The sequence below is a fragment of the Nothobranchius furzeri genome, chromosome 15, assembly GCF_043380555.1.
Source record: "Nothobranchius furzeri strain GRZ-AD chromosome 15, NfurGRZ-RIMD1, whole genome shotgun sequence".
In the NCBI taxonomy this organism is placed as follows: Eukaryota; Metazoa; Chordata; class Actinopteri; order Cyprinodontiformes; family Nothobranchiidae; genus Nothobranchius; species Nothobranchius furzeri.
In genome coordinates this window covers 50,168,056-50,187,564 of record NC_091755.1, presented here as the reverse complement: position 1 = coordinate 50,187,564, position 19,509 = coordinate 50,168,056, and the positions used below count along the sequence as shown (strand labels likewise).

The 19,509-nt window shown below is 44.2% G+C and overlaps 1 protein-coding gene and 1 long non-coding RNA gene across 2 annotated transcripts; one reads left to right on the top strand and one right to left on the bottom strand.

The window, feature by feature from the left end:
- The first annotated feature begins 5,724 nt into the window (after positions 1-5,724).
- On the top strand, positions 5,725-6,986 carry LOC139063360 (uncharacterized). Its single transcript, XR_011516739.1, has 3 exons — positions 5,725-5,891; positions 5,968-6,033; positions 6,406-6,986. It is a non-coding gene; the product is annotated as an uncharacterized lncRNA (long non-coding RNA).
- A 10,679-nt stretch (positions 6,987-17,665) lies between these two features.
- On the bottom strand, positions 17,666-18,484 carry LOC139063359 (piggyBac transposable element-derived protein 4-like). Its single transcript, XM_070545089.1, has 2 exons — positions 17,857-18,484; positions 17,666-17,771 (listed from the first exon to the last, which is right to left on the bottom strand). Exons 1-2 carry the CDS (start codon positions 18,352-18,354, stop codon positions 17,742-17,744), a joined length of 528 nt encoding a protein of 175 aa, XP_070401190.1. The 5' UTR covers positions 18,355-18,484; the 3' UTR covers positions 17,666-17,741.
- Positions 18,485-19,509: the final 1,025 nt, after the last annotated feature.

Here is a 19,509-nt window from a genome sequence, read left to right as displayed (position 1 = left end):
AGCACGTCCATGCCAGCACCTGAACTTAATCCGCCAGAAGTTCAGCGATATGTGGTGGAGCACGTAGTGAAAAATGAGGACAGTGCAATGGTACATCTGTCTGCTCAGCGCCTCAGATGTTTTTCTGGCCGACAGCCACGACCTCCGAATGAGACAGATTATGAAGCGTGGCGCTCTAGTGTTGATCTCCTGTTGAAAGATCCCTCCATATCTGATTTACAACGTTCACGTAAAATATATGAAAGTTTACTGCCGCCTGCTGCTGATGTTGTGAAACACCTTAAGCTTGACACACAGCCTGTTGTCTACCTCCAGATTTTGGATTCAGCTTATGGAATTGTTCAAGATGGTGAAGAACTTTATGCTAAGTTCATGGATACATTACAAGATGCGGGTGAGAAGCCATCAGCATATCTACAACGTCTGCAAGGGGCATTAAGTTTAGCTGTGAAAAGAGGAGGAGTTTCGGATAAAGAAATAAATCGACATCTGCTAAATCAATTTTGTAGAGGGTGTTGGGACAGTACATTGATATCTGAACTGCAGCTCAAACAGCGCAAGCTGACGCCACCATCATTTGCTGAATTTCTGCTGCTTCTACGTACAGAAGAAGACCGTGAAGCTGAAAAAGTGATGCGCATGAAGCAGCATCTTGGTTCAACTAAGTCAAGAGCCGCTGCCCATGCCCAATATGCTTACCTTGGCAGTGAGGAAAGAGATGCAGTTGCTGCGCTGACTACTATCACTGAGCAACTGGCTAAGCAAATGGCCGACATTCAGAGACAACTGGCCTCGTTGACTGCTACTCCGGCTAACCCTAAGCAATCTGGTTCCTATAAGGCCACTACTGAGAGTAAATCTGGTGCAAGTCTGAAGGGTGGCAAGTCACGTCAAAAAGTCCTGCCTGCCGGACCCAAACCAGGTTACTGTTTTCAGTGTGGTGAAGATGGCCATGTAAAGGTTACCTGCGAAAACCCTCCAAACCCGGTTCTTGTTGCTGCGAAGAAAAAACAGTTCATTGATAGGCAACAGAAGAGGCAGAAGTTAAACCTGCCTCATAAGCCGTTAAACTAACGCAAGTTCCAGTTGAGGGGCGAACTGGAACTGCTTTGGATCAAAAATGTCCCAAGAGAACAGCTACACTTATGCAAACCACCTCAGCTGTAAGGACTCGACTGCCGAAAGGACTCATTGGGTCACGCTGCACCGCACAGGTGAATGTGGCAGGACAATTATGCCAATGCTTGCTCGACACAGGGTCACAAGTTACAACTATTCCGGTGGCATTCTATAACAAGCATTGTACTGGCAAACAACTAAGTTCTCTGAATGACCTCCTGCGAGTAGAAGGAGCAGCTGGACAAGCGGTTCCATATCTTGGATACGTAGAAATGGAGGTGACTTTTCCCAAGGAAATATTTGGAGCACAGATTGACATGTCAAGTCTTGCCCTTGTTGTCCCAGAAGAACGCCCAGAGCACCAGTCACAGCTGCTGATCGGAATGAACACTTTGGAACCCTTGTACAGTCTGTATCTGCAAAGTGACCTGGCTGGGTCCCAGCCCATTGCTCAGGCCTATCGGGCTGTCTTGAGCCTTTTGCAGTTACAACACCAACAGACTCCGGCAGACAGCGAAGGAGTAATAAGACTGTGGAGCAAAGGTCCATTTCAAATCCCTGCTGGCCGCACTGTTGTGGTGGAGGGGTCTGTCCATGGTATCATGCCTCCTAAAGGCCAGTGTGTTCTTGTTGAGCATCCTACCACACCATTGCCTGGTGCAATATGTGTTGAAAGTTGTCTAGTTACGTTCCCTAGGCACGCGCCTCAAACTGTTCCAGTGATCCTAAAAAATGAGTCACACCAAGAGGCATTGATCCCACCTTCAAGTATTATTGCTTCACTGGCGGTATCTAACCAAGTTCTACCACATGCTCTTCCTGTTCTACTTGACACTTCCCCCAGCACTCTACGATATGATTTTGGAGATTCCCCTCTCTCTGCAGAATGGAAAGAACACATCACCCAGAAGCTGAATGAGATACCTGAAGTCTTTTCTCAGCATGACTTGGATTTTGGACGAACCAGCAAAGTGAAGCATAACATCAAACTTCATGAGGAAACTCCTTTTAAACACCGACCCAGACCTATCCACCCCCAAGATATTGAGGCTGTCCGCAAACATTTGCAGGACCTACTGGAGTCTGGAGTAATCAGAGAGTCTGAGTCTCCGTATGCTTCACCTATTGTTGTTGTTCGGAAAAAAAACGGTGATGTCCGTTTATGTGTTGATTATCGGAAGCTGAACCTGCAAACCATAAAGGATGCATATGCCCTACCCAACCTGGAAGAGTCGTTCTCTGCATTGACTGGTTCAAAATGGTTCAGCGTGCTGGATCTCAAAAGTGGATACTACCAAATTGAGGTGAACGAAGCTGATAAACCCAAGACTGCTTTTGTTACTCCTCTCGGATTTTGGGAGTTCAATCGTATGCCACAAGGTGTTACGAATGCACCGAGTACATTTCAGCGACTTATGGAAAAGTGTATGGGAGATCTGCACTTGAAAGAAGTTCTTGTGTTCCTCGATGATTTGATCGTCTTTTCCCGGACGTTGGAGGAACATGAACATCGGTTGCTAAGTGTGCTCAAGCGATTGAAGGAATATGGTCTCAAATTGTCACCAGAAAAATGCAAATTTTTCCAGACATCAGTGAGATATTTGGGACACATAGTGTCTGAGCAAGGAGTGGAAACTGACCCTGAGAAAATAAGTACACTCAAATCCTGGCCAACTCCCAAAACCCTGAAGGAACTGAGGTCATTTTTAGGGTTTGCAGGCTACTACCGGCAGTTTATTAAAGGATACGCTGCTATAGCGAGACCGCTAAACGAGCTGACTCGAGGCTTTAATTCAACTCGCAAGTCTGCATCCAAAAAGACCAGCACCACGGCAAAGTCCCAAGATGCAAAGAAGCCTTTTGGAGAGCGCTGGACTGCGATATGTCAGCAAGCCTATGAGAATTTGATCAATAAACTGACAACTGCACCAGTTCTGGGATTTGCTGACCCCAAGCTGCCATACATCCTTCATACTGATGCTAGTGTGACTGGGCTTGGGGCAGCTTTATACCAGGAACAGGAGGGACAACCTCGGGTAATAGCGTATGCTAGCCGTGGGTTATCGTCAAGCGAACCAAGATACCCAGCACACAAACTTGAGTTTCTTGCAATGAAGTGGAGTGTCACGGAAAAATTTCATGACTATTTGTACGGGACCAATTTCACAGTGGTTACAGACAACAATCCCCTCACGTACATCCTCACTTCAGCGAAACTGGATGCTGCCAGTCACCGATGGCTCGCTGCTCTCTCTACTTATACATTTAAGCTCCAGTACCGAGCCGGAAAGCAGAATGTTGATGCTGATTCGTTGTCTAGACGTCCACATAACAATATGACAGACACTTCTGCACAGGAAGACTCTGATGTAATTGCACAGTTCACCCAAGATCATGGCGCATGTGAAGCTGCACCCGAAGTTGTGGCTGCCATTTGTCAAGGTTGCATGGTGAAGTGTGGGTTTCCTGAATCTGCAGACCGACCAATACTCTTGGTTGAATCATTGGGCATGGCAGCTGAAGCCATACCTCCATGTTATGCTGACGAAACCCAACATGGACTCCCATTAGTCCCCCCCTTGTCTCTCAGTGACATCAAGGAGAAGCAGAGAGCTGATCCCTGCATCAGAGAAGTCATTCACCAGCTAGAGACTGGAGAGCAAGTTCCCTCTACAGCAAGGCGAGAGCTTCCGGACTTAGCTATTATGCTCAGGGAGCTGAGCCGCCTTGAGCTGCAGGATGGCATCTTGTACAGGAAGAGACGGGAGGGAGGGAAGGGGTTGTTCCAGCTGGTTCTACCTGAAGAGCTGAGGTCCATGGTTTTAACCAGTCTTCACACAGACATGGGCCATATGGGTGTGGAAAGAACTCTTGATCTCGTCCGTGCAAGATTTTTTTGGCCCAGAATGGCAGCGGATGTGGACAATAAAGTCCGGACCTGTGAGCGATGTGTAAAGAGGAAAGCTTTGCCGGAGCGAGCTGCGCCATTGGTTAACATTGTTACCACACGACCACTGGAGCTCGTCTGTATGGACTATCTCTCATTGGAACCTGATCAAAGTAATACCAAAAACATACTTGTCCTCACAGACCATTTCACAAAGTATGCAGTGGCACTACCAACTGCCAATCAGAAAGCAAAGACTGTGGCAAGATGCTCATGGGAACATCTCATTGTTCATTACGGGATCCCTGAATGTCTCCATACAGATCAAGGGCCCGATTTTGAATCAAAGCTCATAAAAGAACTTTGTGACCTGACGGGCATAGAAAAAACCCGTACCACTCCGTACCACCCACGTGGAAATCCTGTCGAGCATTTCAATAGAACATTGCTTGGTATGTTGGGCACTTTGGAACCCAGGCAGAAGAAGAAATGGAAAGAGTACGTAAGACCCCTTGTTCATGCGTATAACTGCACTCGAAACGAGGCCACAGGTTACTCCCCCTATGAGCTTCTGTTTGGACGTTCCCCTCGTCTTCCCGTGGATATAGCTTTTGGGCTACCGCTGCGAGAGAGCCAAGCCAAGTCGCATTTGCAGTATGTACTGGATCTGCGGGCAAGATTACAAGAGAGTTATCATCTGGCTTCAAAAAATGCAGCGAAGCTGGCAGAACGAAACAGAACCCGCTTCAATCAGCGTGTGAAACCCTCCTGCCTGGAAGTTGGAGACAGGGTTCTGGTCCGCAACGTGAGGTTGCGTGGAAAACATAAACTTGAGGATAAATGGGAGCATGACATCTACAGGGTTCTCAAGCGTGCAGGCGACCTTCCGGTTTATACCGTCAGACCAGAGAAGGACGTTGATGGTCCAACTCGGACACTACATCGTGACCTCCTTCTGCCTTGTGGGTTTCTCCCAGTTGAGGTTGTCTCTGAACCTCCCAAGAGTATGTCTGTGTCTCGGCCAACAACGCCTGGTCCATCCTCCATGGATGCAGAGCTAGATGGTGATGTATGTGACAATGTTGTTGAGTGGGATCTGTGTTGTGTTCCGTCCCCCCCTTCTGTTACGTTCAAGTCAGAGGGCTTTCTCTCACCTCATGAACTTTCCAGCCGAGATGCTGACTCCTCTCTTACTCCAGCTGGATCTGTACATGTGCTTCGGGCTCTTGGTTCTGACCATCTGGTTCTGTCTGTACAAGCAAATGACTGCTTACCTGATTCGGGAAAGCCTTCAGTGATACCTGATGCTTTACAGCCTCCTGATACCCTGATGCATAACGAGGGTGGATCTACTGAAGATACTGTGGATACCCCGGGGATGCCCCTTCAGGATGTTGACTCAGGGCCCCGTGGCCGGGCAGAGACAACCCCAGATTTGGTTTCGTCCCCTGACGCTGATGAGCTTAGTGACCCTCCCGTTCGTCACTCTACCAGGACCCGGCAACCACCTGACCGTCTTCAGTATTCCGTTAAGGGTAATCCTCTTCTTTCGGCGGTGCAGATTTTGTATCATGGGTTGGTTGATGCGTATGGCAGTGTTTTTGATTCCACTGCAGCAACTAATGGTTTTAACTCTCCTGTTCTGGTTGTGTAGTATGCTCCAGAGGTGCATGGCCTTAAGGGGGGAGGGTGTAACCCGGTTGCCAGGTGATGGGTCCGGGGTTTTTGTTTTTTCAGTTTTTCCGCTTGTCTCTAATAAAGTGGCCAGAACGTCTTCGACGTTGCCGGTCACGTGGCCAAATCTAGGTCAATCAGGAAGTTAAATAGCTCACAGCCAGACGTGATCGGTAAGCGTAAGGAGACACAGGGAAAGGAGTTGCTGCAGGTCGGTATAAAGTTAACCCTTCTGTTTGGACGCCGTCTCGAACAGTAAAACTAAGAGCGTTGACTGTCCGTTTCAGGAGCCAACTACCGGTTGTCGGACGTATAAGAAGGAGCGCGGAGATAGCTTTAGATTGACGGAAAAGGTGAGTTGTTGTTGTTAGCTTTAGCGGTACCCACATTAACTCCATGGGCTGATCAGCTTAGCTTTTCAGTGCAGATGAGGTTGGCTGATTAGTTTGGGCTACTGTGTGTGATTTCTGTAAGTAAAGGCACCACTTGCCTGAGGAGTTATTCCGTAGTGAGTTATTTTGTATGGAGATATTTGGAAATGATAATGCACTTTAAATGCTTTTGTGTTTGATTGTCAATGATCAATGTTTTCTGAACGACTAAATGATTACTGGTGTGTGAGCGACTTACTCAGATATACAAATATAGCCAGTGAACATTATTATTGTCAGTTGTTGGATGAATGTATTATACAACACTTTTACCACCTGGTCCTGTTCTTTCAGGCCAGGTTTTCTTCATTGGATGGCGAGCTACCCACTAGAACCTAGACTGGAAGCCCAGAATCCCTGAGTTCCTGAACCAAGTCAGGCAGACTGAATCAATTCACTCCACCACTGTTGGGCTGGTAGGAGGCTCCTGTAGCCATCTTTAAGTCTCTGTTCCTTAGCAACTTCAACAGCGAGCCGCGATTACCCTGATCACATCCTTCACAATCCCCCCTCTCTCTCCCTCACGAACATTGAACTCACTCTTTAGGACCCATTCGCGGGTCCTTGGGTCCGCTGAATCTTGAAGTTGCCAACAATCATGTGTTACCCTATCTAATGGACAATGGATTGACGTATGATGATTTGTAATTTATTCTCTGTAAATTGTCAACTATTATTCAGTGTATGTATTGTTAAACAAGTGTCATAATATATTCTATATTGGTACCAACCTAACGGTCTATTCCATTTTGTCTCTGTGTCACTTACTCCTGTGGGCTGATCCTAGCTTCTGATCTGGGTTACATCTGGTCCTGATAATACAAGTCATCCCAAATTACTCCTACGCACGTTACATAAGGAAAGGTAAGCACACGCCCACAATACAAATGCAGTCATTTCCTTTGCTCAGTTCTTCAGATCAATAAATACCTTAATTTCCACTTTACAGGGTCACCTGCTAATCAATATACAAATAAACACATTTCAATACCTCACGAATGTGTCTCATTCCAATTATAAGTACAAGATCAGCAGATCTGTCAAGTATTTAGGTGTGGCAGTGACCCACTGTCACATACCCCAGCCACGCTCATTAACGGATGGGACCTCTGCTTCTGGTTACTGGTAACTGAGCTACGTTGGTTTTAGTAGCCTGGAAAAACAGAAAGTAGAGCATAGACCTAGAGGAGTTTGAGTTAAAAATCTTCAACTTCTTTTGCATCGATGACTGAAATAAACCATGTTACTCTTAAACCTGGTCCACCTTTAAATCCTCATTCAGAATTGCAGACCATCATCTCTACTTTAAACCTACACTGTTTCTCCTGTTTTCCCATTCAGCGGCTGTTAACTGCAGCTCCACGAGGGCTGAACAGCGGGTCCCGAGAATGCATTCTGAGCTGCCGCTTAGTCGAGCACAGTCGTGTCCACAATAGTTTAAAGTGTCAAGAGACTACTTTGCAGTATCAAGTCTTTAAAAGCGGTGGCATTTTTTGTGGAAGAGCTTTATACCCCAGCAGGACAAAAGCGTTAAATTGGATGGTTTAACAGAGATGTAAAGCTTCAGATGGTTCCTCTGGTTTCCAGAAGACTTCTCACAAATATTTTTTACCATCTTGAACAATCGAGTGATAACTGATCAAGTGAAATGACACAGTTTGCTTTGAACCTTAGCTTGCTTCACCATTTGGTAATCCATCCGAGCCTCTGCTCGACAGGACTGGACACAACAAATGTAAGGAATTGCGCAACACAACTGGCTCAGTACTCATGATCTTTGGGATTAAATATGTCAGTTGAATATATTCATAATATTCATGGAAGTCATTGATCAGTATCACGGGTTTTAATGTGAAATATTAACCTTTTGTTAACATATTTAAAGATGCAATATGATAAATAATCACATGTTTGTCTGCTCTCATGTCTTTAAAGATGTGGATTACTTGTTTATTCAATGCAATTGCAGTGTAGGAATGAATGCCTTGCAGGCAGTACTCAGGGAACAAAAAGCACACAAACCCCAGGGTCAGCAGGTACAAATCTACAACTTTGCAGCTGTTGGGGTCTTATTTCCTGATATTTGGATATCTCTTGTATAACAGCAATGTGACTCAACCACCTAAGGCCTGGGGAAGCTTCTGCTATGAGGTAAAGTTGCTAATGCTCAGTGGCGGCTGGTGAAAAATATTTTTGGTGGGGCTGTGCTATTTTTTTTTAAACAAACTTGTGCTTTCTGATCTTTGTGCACAACTTCACTATTTCCTGAATTAAGCACAGCTCTTTTATTTCCTATCTTATATCATTGGACAAACTGATTAATCCAGGTGTGTCCGACTATTGGCAAACTGCCTTGCGGACCAAGGTTGAAAAATACTGCATTAAATTGCACATAAAATAACATGACCATAAATGGTAAATAGGCAATGCAAGAGGCAAGTAACAAAAACATTTTGTTTAATTTCAACATTTGAGTGAACACAAAAAATTATGAGCAGGTCACTGTTACAGTAATGGTAGTAAACACTACTTAGACAAAATGCCAGAAATTTACACTGTTGGGACTTATGGAAAGTGGAAACACTTTCATAGGAAATAATGTCATCAGTATCCTCTTACAAATGTCATATTTCCCGCTTTTTGGGACAATAAAACATTTCTGGTTCTCAATGAGATGTTTTTACTTCAAATGTAAAAACATCTCATTGAGAAACAGAAATGTTTTATTGTCCCAAAAGCTGGGAAATTTGTTTGCTGCAGCAGAAGTGTAACTAGTAAAATGGAATCAGATTGATGTATGTACAAATTTACTTGAAATACACATTTACATGATTAAATATGTATAATAGGTATGTGTGTTGAAATTAGTTTTTACAGTTATTGCACATTAAACAATGTACATGTTATTAAACAAATGTCCCAGTTTGTGGGACAACCAAGGATTTCTGATTCTGATTGTCTTGTTTACAGAAATGTAATGTACAGCTTACCTCTGCACCCAGCTGCTGTTCTCCCTGTCCAAACGTCCTCCGTTTCTTTGTTGGCTGCTGCACTGATGCGCTGCATTCCTCAGTCAGAGAATGAATGGAGTCCCCAATGAGACACAAGTTCCACATCCACCTTCTGTGGATCCAAGCCGTTTTGAATAACAAACACAGAAAGCAAAATAACGCATTAGCGTGATTACATCCAGCTAGCCACTGCTTCCTGGTGTACCAATTTTGGGAGAAGCGTCGTGTGTACAGTTTACCCTTCTCCCTGTCCTGCTGGCTTATCTTTACGTCGGGCTGATCTGGTCCAAGCTCTCTGACATTAAGTTTTTCCACCATAGTTCTCCTCTCGAACGGATACTGGAGAAGAGACCAAACTGAATTCAGTGGCTGCTGAGATCCGGTATCCTGGTTGTAGGCTCACTGGTGTTCATGTCTGCGTCTGCTCCATGTGTGTCACGAGTTACGACCAAAAACGTGCTGGAGTCGAGACTCTCCGAGTTCTACCGAACACCAACGAAAGCCTTGGCGGTAGCTCTATCGCCCATCATGCTTCTGAAACGTTCTGAAACAACGTCGACGCTGATTGGATACATTCCCATTCCTACCCTTTGATTTTCTTGTCAGCAATTGGACAGCTGGTCTCGTCCTGTTTGGGCGATTGAAAAACAGCACACAGCCTCCACCGCTCGGCAGAGACCGGCAGAGATCGGCAGAGACCAATATATATATACATATATATATATATATATATATATATATATATATATATATATATATATATATGTGTGGTTTATTTTTGTTACAAAACACACAATTAACTTAGAATATGTGATTATTGTTGATTTTATTTATTTATTTTTTTAAATAAAAATTAAAAACAGTGGGGAAACTGGGAGGGCGGCGCCCTATCGCCCTCTACTGGCCAGCCGCCACTGCTAATGCTAATGGTTAGCCTAAACTAGCCGAGATGCCCACTGTTGATTACCGGACAGTAAAACAACAACAGCCTTCCTTGGCAAAATGGGTGAGTCCATGAATGTTAATTCTAAGTTTGACGTAGATCTGTCAGGCTTTCAAAATCCTAGTGTGTGTTTTCTGTCAGAAGCTAAAGCAGGAGATAGGTGTAGGAGACTATTTTCATGTTCAGCCTGCATGAAAGACTCAAAGTGAACAAATATAATCAGAAAAAAAAAAACATTTTAAAAAGTATTTTTTTACGTTAACCACACCTTTAATAAATCAGAACATCAATCAAGACATGCACCATTCGACCACGGACCAGTGATGGACAAAACTACTGGAGACTCTCGATTACAGATTGATCACCATGTGTGAAGATGTATTAGAAGAAAAAGAAAATATAATTTCTATAACGCCTCTCAAGATAAAAAATCACGAGGCGCTTCACAAAAGCAAAAAATGTGAAAATATAAAAAAAATAGTTTAGAAAATGATTAAAAATGTTTCTAATGAGCAAAAAATAGACAATTGTGATCAAAAAATGTAAAGAAAGAGAGAAAGAGTGAATAGGAAAGAGGGAAATCAGTGGATCCTGAGGAAGGTGGAATAGGTGGGGAGAGCAGAATAAAGAGAGAGAGGTGAAGAAGGTCATACAAAAGCCAGCTTGAACAAGTGAGTCTTCAGCTGCTTTTTAAAGGAGACCACTGAGTCCACTGATCTCAGGCTCAGGGGGAGAGAGTTCCCGAGTCTGGGGGCCACAGCAGCAAATGATCTGTCACCTTTAGTCTTTAGCCTGATGCTGCACAACCAGTAGGCTTTGGTCACTGGACCTCAGGGACCTGCTGGGGATGCAGGAACTGAGAAGATCACCAATGTATGGTGGTGCTTGCCCATGTAGGACACTATTGACCAGAACCAGGATCTTGAAATGAACCCTTGAAATGTTGTAATGAGTGTGATGGAGGCGGTGATCAATTGATGAGGTGGAGTTGTATCAGATGCAAAGATCAGACAATAATGCTGTTCTGGGTAAAGAGCTTCACTCAGAACACGTTGTACATATTTTTCTTTACTTCACAATGTTCCCGCAGTCCCTCCTCCAGTTTTTTCTCATGTCCTGATAGACGACCCCCAACCCCCCCCCCCCCCCCCCCCCCCCCCAACCCCACCACCACCACCATCCTTTCATCCAGGTGAACAGACCCAACGGGAAGCCGCGCAGCTCCTCCTCGGCACTGCTACGATATTGAGCACCCGCCCACTGCTGTCATAGCACTGCTGGCAAATAGATTGCCTTAACACAAAACCACTTCACTCATCTAAATAGCTCTCCCTCTTTCCTTCCTCTGCTTTTTTTTATTTCACTTAAGCTCTCCTCTCTCGCTTAATACATTTCTCCAGAGCTTCATTTTTCTTCCCACCTCCAGCATATAAGCAACATTGGCGTGACGTTAGCAATCAATTTAATGACATATATTGAACACAGTTCCCAGGAGAAATTTGTAATCAAGCAGCGCATCGATCCACTGTATTATTCTGTAGTTTGTTGTGAATGTTGGAACAGAGTCACATAATACCACTTGATTACTGGCAGATACATCCCAACTTCAGCTGCAAAAACCGACTCAAAGGTAATACCTCCAATTGAGTTTCTCCAGGGGAAAAAAACAACAAAACTGTTTTCAGAGAGTTTCTTGGTGAATTGGTTGGTTTCTTTGACAAGCAGAGAATTTGTCATGTTCCCCATAGGAATTCTAAGTTATAGACTGTTCTGGATCATGGAAAAACGTAGGGATTCAGCTGTTTGAGAGACAGACAGCTTGTAACGGCTTTCTGTACTGAGATTGGGTTAGGGGTAGGAGTATTTAGATGGGGGCTAGGATATCATATAGAACCACCAAACATCACATTGCCAAAAAATTCATCTGGATAATCAATAAGTGTTCAGCCGATGAACACATTTAGAATCAAAGCCAAAAATCTTGTCAGAATTCCAGTTACTTCCTACGAGGATTCCTCTGGATTCCTTCTGAGACATAGCCTACAAACTAGACCATCATTTGCTGAAGCAAAACTGACGGTCCAGCAATGCTCCACTGGAACCTCGCAGCCCCGCCCTCTATTGTGGCTGGTCAATCACAGTGCGTTTATTGAAAGAAACTATGTTTTATTTTATGCTTTTATGCTTTATGGTTTTCTTCTATGGTGTAATGGTGGACTGCCTCATTGACTGACATCCGTAGAGGTCCAATCACAGCGCTCTCTTGGTTTGGTGAACCAATCACAGCACTATATCACCCAGGTGGGTGAGATGCTACTGCAACTGAGCGAAACTATGGCAAATGGCCTGTATTTGATATAGCGCCTTCTAGAGTCCAGGAACCCCCCAAGGTGCTTTACAACACAATCAGTCATTCACCCAAACATTCACACCCTAGTGGTGATAAGCTACATTGTAGCCACAGCTTCCCTGGGGTGCCACCAGTCCCTCCGGCTACCACCAGCAGGCAAGGTGGGTTAAGTGTCTTGCCCAAGGACACAACAACAGACTGAGTGGGGCTCGAACCTGCAACTTTTCGATTACAGGGCGAGAACTTATCTCCTGTGCCACTGATGCTCCATAAACTAAGGTAAATGGCTCCGTACCGGTCCAATCATAGCATTCTATTGTTCGGCCAATCACAGCACTGTGTTGCTGCGCAAGGTGTTACGGATACTCTTTGATGGAGTATGGTGGGCTACCTTATTGACTGACATCCATAGCATGAGTATGACACATTTGTTATCCAATACCATGCGGAGAGACAGTTTGAAAGACAGCCGATCCTGCTCCAGGACTGAGAGCTGTCAATGGGCCGTGGCCGGACTACATACTCATGTATACAAAGGCTTGCCAGGCTATCAGAGACATGCATGCTGGGTGAATTGGTGACTTTTAATCATCCCCATGAGTATTTCCCATTTGTCTGTGTCCATGTGATGGAGTGGTGACTTGTCGAAGCTGTCTCCCTTCTTCCTGCCCAGTGAATGCTGGGGTAAGGCACCAGCTCCCTGTGACCCCACTGAGGAAAAAGTAATATGATGATTGAGGTTTTTTTTTTTTTTTGTTATTGTTGTTTTGGGTATCAGATTTAAAAAAAGACACCTAAAAATTTGAATTTGACTTGTTACGTTTGAATAGAAGCAGATCTGTTGTGCTTTTGGGGTTTTAGAGGTATAGGGGTCAACGGTGGAGAAAGGGCAGGCTGGTGAGCGCCATGCTCAGTCTCACAGAGGAGTTGTTTTTCACAAAGTCATTTTCTCAAAGCATCGCAGTCGTTTCCGCAAGCAAAACTCTGTGACCGAAATGGTTTTACATTCTTCCAGGTAGGTGAGAAAATAAGAGACGCGTAATTGAAGGAGTTATGCACCAACACTATTAAATCACTCATTCTTTTCATTTTCAGTAGAAAATTATACATATAATTTTATTTATTTATATATATATTTTTTTTTTATTATTATTATTATAATTTTTTTTTTCAAATTTTTAGGTGTGCTTCACAATTTACATCACATCTTGGAATATTGTTTTAGCATTCAGTTAAACTTCAGGATCTCTGCAAATTTGGTTTGTTAAAAAATGCACTAAAGCCAAAAAGGTTTGCCTCATGGGCACCTTGTTACTTTTGTTCTGTGAATCGAGGAAACGTTTAAATCATTTTAAGCCAGCGGATTCTGCTTGGACGCCTGTGAAGTTATTTAAAGGATAAAAGGGAGCTCTTGGAATTATCTTCAGATACCAAATTATAGCTAATAGCTTTATTTTGCAGATATCTTTATGGAAAACCACTATAGAGCTGTTGAGGTTCTTCGTTCTTTGCTTTTGTTTATTTCTGAATGTTTGTACACTGTGATCAAAAATATTCTGGGCAGAAGACTGTGGTTTTTAACTTGTTTGCGTTAGAACTTGAGAACCTTAACCAGCAGGGTTCCTGACAAACTCCGTTCAGTTGTGCTGAACTCTGGTCCTGGATGGCCAATGTTCTGAATGTTTTAGATGTTTCTCTGCTTCAATACACTGTTCTCAGTGTATTAGCCAGTGCACACACACACTCACTCACACGCAGGGATGAATGAAAGGCTGGTAAATAATATTAAATAAACCCTGAATCATAAGGAAAGGATGCACCGTTTCATCTGATGTGGAACCTGACAGCTCACTTAACGCAGCCAAACCTCGGCTGTTCCTCTGCAGCATTCCCTCATAAGCGCACTGTCCTCCTTTTGGAGAGCACGCCAAATTCATCGGCATTTTCTTCTATGGTGTAATGGTGGACTGCCTCATTGACTGACATCCGTAGAGGTCCAATCACAGCGCTCTCTTGGTTTGGCGAACCAAACACAGCACTATATCACCCAGGTGGGTGAGATGCTACTGCAACTGAGCGAAACTATGGCAAATGGCCTGTATTTGATATAGCGCCTTCTAGAGTCCAGGAACCCCCCAAGGTGCTTTACAACACAATCAGTTATTCACCCAAACATTCACACCCTAGTGGTGATAAGCTACATTGTAGCCACAGCTTCCCTGGGGTGCCACCAGTCCCTCCGGCTACCACCAGCAGGCAAAGTGGGTTAAGTGTCTTGCCCAAGGACACAACAACAGACTGAGTGGGGCTTGAACATGCAACTTTTCGATTACAGGGCGAGAACTTATCTCCTGTGCCACTGACGCTCCATAAACTAAGGTAAATGGCTCCGTACCGGTCCAATCATAGCATTCTATTGTTCGGCCAATCACAGCACTGTGTTGCTGCGCAAGGTGTTACGGATACTCTTTGATGGAGTATGGTGGGCTACCTTATTGACTGACATCCATAGCATGAGTATGACACATTTGTTATCCGATACCATTCGGAGAGACAGTTTGAAAGACAGCCGATCCTGCTCCAGGACTGAGAGCTGTCAATGGGCCGTGGCCGGACTACATACTCATGTATACAAAGGCTTGCCAGGCTATCAGAGACATGCATGCTGGGTGAATTGGTGACTTTTAATCATCCCCATGAGTGTTTCCCATTTGTCTGTGTCCATGTGATGGACTGGTGACTTGTCGAAGCTGTCTCCCTTCTTCCTGCCCAGTGAATGCTGGGGTAAGGCACCAGCTCCCTGTGACCCCACTGAGGAAAAAGTAATATGATGATTGAGGTTTTTTTTTTTTTTGTTATTGTTGTTTTGGGTATCAGATTTTTAAAAAGACACCTAAAAATTTGAATCACTTAACGCAGCCAAACCTCGGCTGCTCCTCTGCAGCATTCCCTCGTAAGCGCACTGTCCTCCTTTTGGAGAGCACGCCAAATTCATCGGCTTTCACCATGTTGAGTTCATTTTTGTTGAGTGTAAAGAGCTCATAATACTGATGGCAAACATTTTTCATGTCTGGACCTTTTTGCTACATCTTTGCAGATCAAGGTCGTTTCTAAATATAACACTAATGTCTGGATCTAGATGCGTGTCATGACACATTTGGTGACTTTGGATTGAGCGTGAAGCACACGGACGAGCAGTTTCTCAGTCCAGAAGCATATTTCTACTGCTCACTTTTCTTTTCTTTCTCCTGCACCGCCTGTTTTGTTCAGACACATAAAAGTTTGATGCGTTTCTGAAAAATAAGGAGCAGAGCGTTGTAGAACACGACACAGATGCATGAAACTTTTCAACGCAACTTGTCAGTTCTGTATCAGCTTTCTGCAGGTCTCTATTTTTGCACCTGCCGTGTTCCTGCAGACATATTGCTTTTAAGAGTTGTGGTTTTGTTTTGGATGATTTCTCACAGTACTCGGATCCATTTGACAAGATCACAAGCTGCTGCTGGATGGAGCGGAGTCTGTATGTCTGGGTAGAATTAGGGATCTAATGGGTAAAGCAGGTCTCGGAGGTGTAATGGACACTGTTGACAAGGTGACTGAAGATACAAACCACCAACGACAGTTGGAGGTAAAGACCAGTTCACACGGCAGGATTTTTAAATTGTTGGTTGATTGTTAAAGTATGACAAACCGCAGACATAGTGATAAAAAATATCCCAGATATACCAGTTTTGGTGTGCAGCGACTCTCCAAATACGACACACAAACCCCACATTCAGCAGGCAGAACGCTGGTTTGTCCCCAAAAATCAGACCAAGACAATCCAACATGTCTGAAAGCCCTAATCGGAGCGATCTTGACGTTTTTATGAGCGGACCAGAACACTTGTAACACACAACACATGTTAGGATAATCTGATAAGATTATGTTTAGAGATATTACAGTAATTGTGGACATCCATTGGGAGAGATGGGGCTGCTCTGCAAGATTATCCTGCCGTGTGAACCAGGTTTGTTGTTTCAGTTGAAACCCACATTTCTCCTCATCTGTTGGCTCAGTTATTCATACGTACTGCATTAAATTTTGTTTTCTTCAGTATTTTATGTTGCCTCATTCCAGATTCCTTTTCTTTCTTCTCTTGTTTGTTTCCTGCCATTAGCGGCTCTTGGCTGCCTCTGCATCAGAGCTTGAGGACTTGTGGTTTTGCATCCATCTTTTAGCTTCTCTCGTCAGTGGTTCATGTCCCCTTGGTGAGACGTGTCAGTTTCCAATTTTCCAACAGTGAGATGCTGTTTAATTCTCTACAGCTCAAAAACTATGTATCCTAACTTGACTTTGCTGCAGTTCTAAAGTTGATGATTCAGTAATCACAACAGTTAAAATTTTGACTTGACTTAACTAAAAGTGACTTCGTGATAAACGGCCTGTTTTTGATATAGTGCCTTCTGGAACCCTGGAACCCCCGAAGGCACCTTACGACACATACATTCCCCCATTCACACTCTGGTGGGGATGAACTACGATGTAGCTACAGCTGCCCTGGGGTACACTGACAGAAGTGAGGCTGCCGAGAACTGGCGCCACTGGTCCCGCCGACCACCAAAAGCAAGCAAGGAAGGTTAAGTGTCTGGTATCAGCTTTCTGCAGGTCTCTATTTTTGCGTCTGCCACGTTCCTGCAGACAGATTGCTTTTAAGAGTTGCGGTTTTGTTTTGGATAATTTCTCACAGCGACAGACTGAGCGGGGCTCGAACCTGCAACCTTCTGATTACTGGATGAGCTCCTGACTCCTGTGCCACCATCACCTCATGATTTAACCCTTACCCAACGTTTAAATTTTCTAACATTAATGTCATTTGAGCACAAAAAATGCACTCACAAAGCTTCCCATAAAAATAGTATATAATATTTCGTAAGTCCCAATTGTTTTACATGAATTTCATCCTTGGCTTCAGCCCTAACAATGTTTAATAAAATATGAGTGTGTTTCTCAGATTTAACCCCTTCATTGCCAGGATTATTATCAAAATCTGAAGTTTGAAAACTGTACAAAATATGAAAAAAATCAAATAATTTTTTGTGTGTTATGTCCAGATGACCTTTTTTGTGGGTAAGATGTCACAGCCTTGGAGTTTCACAAATAGGCATAAAAATATTTTTTGCTCACTTTGTAGTTTTTGTGTGATGTCATATTTTCTAAAATATGCACGTTAAAGTCCTTTGAGCACAAAAAAATGCACTTACAAAGCTAGCCAGTTGAACACTTTATTAAAGCACATGAACAAAGAAAAAGTGTGCGAAATGGGAGGATGGAACCGCTCTGCTTTTCATCTGCAGCAGCTGTATGTTGCGACGAGCTGGAATAAAAATAAATGAATGAATAAAAAAATATGCAATTAGGTTGGCAAATTATAATAAAACAAAATAAAATAAATAAATTACCTTGTCCAAGTTGTTAACAGCCCCTTTGCAGCGGTTGTAATCAAGGATTACGGTCAGCTTCTGTTGCGGTCCCTCCTGGATCTGAACCCGATGGTGCTTGGTGCTGAGGAGCAGAACATTCCGTCTGCGCTTCGGTATGTAGGTCACCACGGTGGTGGTGGAGGTGAAGGCGAAGAGGGAGGACAGAACCGCTCTGCTTCTCATCTGCAGCAGCTGTGGGGGCAGCTCTGGCTTGTTGCGCCTAACTGTTCCCACAAGACACATTTTATTTTGGAGCAGCTCTTCTCCAAGGGCTAGTGATGTGAAAAAATTGTCTGTGGTGACAGTGCGGCCACTCAGTCCCTCGGTGAGCTCCAGCACCACCCACCTCCATTGCTCCCTTTCTGCCGGGGCGTCTCGCATCATCTTGCCCAGGTAGGGAATAATCCCACAAGCATAGGAGGCCACATCGCACACCACCCACAGCTTGATGCCATATTTTGCTGGCTTTGAGGGCATATTCTACTTGGAAGTTGCAGTGACCTCTGAATCCGACAGGCTGTTCATCCACACACACACACACATCTTCACCGGGGTTGTAGGCTCTCCACCCGGAAGTCCCACACCTCCCGGAGCGGAGCGAGCTTGTACTGCTGCACCAACCGGCATGCTGCCCTCAAGCGGTCATCAAACTGCACTGTTGCCGTCAGCAAATGGAACCTTCGCAGGCTCATTGTGGCTCTGAAAATCGGCCTCCCCGTTTCCTCCCCCGAGACGATTGCAGTAGATTCCCCCAGGAACGGAGCACCCCCAGCGGGGACGAGCAGCCCAAGGAATGCGTGGAGTTCCACATCCTCAACATCCGTCCAGTTGTCACACTTTCACCTCCCCGTTTAATATTATATCAAGGATTGTTCTTGTTAAAAAAAAATCGAAGCTGTCCGCGAAGCGGGTGATCCCTCGACGGTAAAAGTGTGAGGCCGACAGAGAATCCTGATGTCAGGTGTTGATCTGCGTTCAAACTTCTTCTCATGCTTGCGGCAGAAAGAAATTAATCCAGATCTGAGTCTCATATTTACTTTTAGTCAATTGGTGCAGCTGTGTAAACTGACCCCAACTCCATGTAAACAAACTCAGCTCTGCAGGAATTTGTTTTGCGAAACAAATGTACGCCTTTGAAGTTTTTCAGCCTTCATCTTAATTTTCATCCATGCAAATGCTTTGTGCTTGTTGAAATAACAATTTGCATAAGTAAAATTGTGCGTGAGTAGCTGAAATTTTGCAGAAAATCCTTTGTTTTTTTATATATATAGCATGTATTTGATGAATATTCATGATTTCAACAGTGTGCATGAGAACCTGCCTCCCCCCACCCACCACCACACACACACACACACACACACACACACACACACACACACACACACACTCCCCTTGCCCACACCTGCACAACCACTCCAAATAATGATCACAGATTTGTCTTTTGAAGATATATAAAGTTCTTTGATCCCTGCATGCATGCATGCCTGCACAAGCACACACAGCGTGACACATGTCAAAATGACATTTTGAGAATGAGCAGATTTTCTACTTTCAGTAAAGGCTTATTTTTTAAGGCACACTGTAAAAACACAATTACCAAAAATTCAGAACACACACACACACACACACACA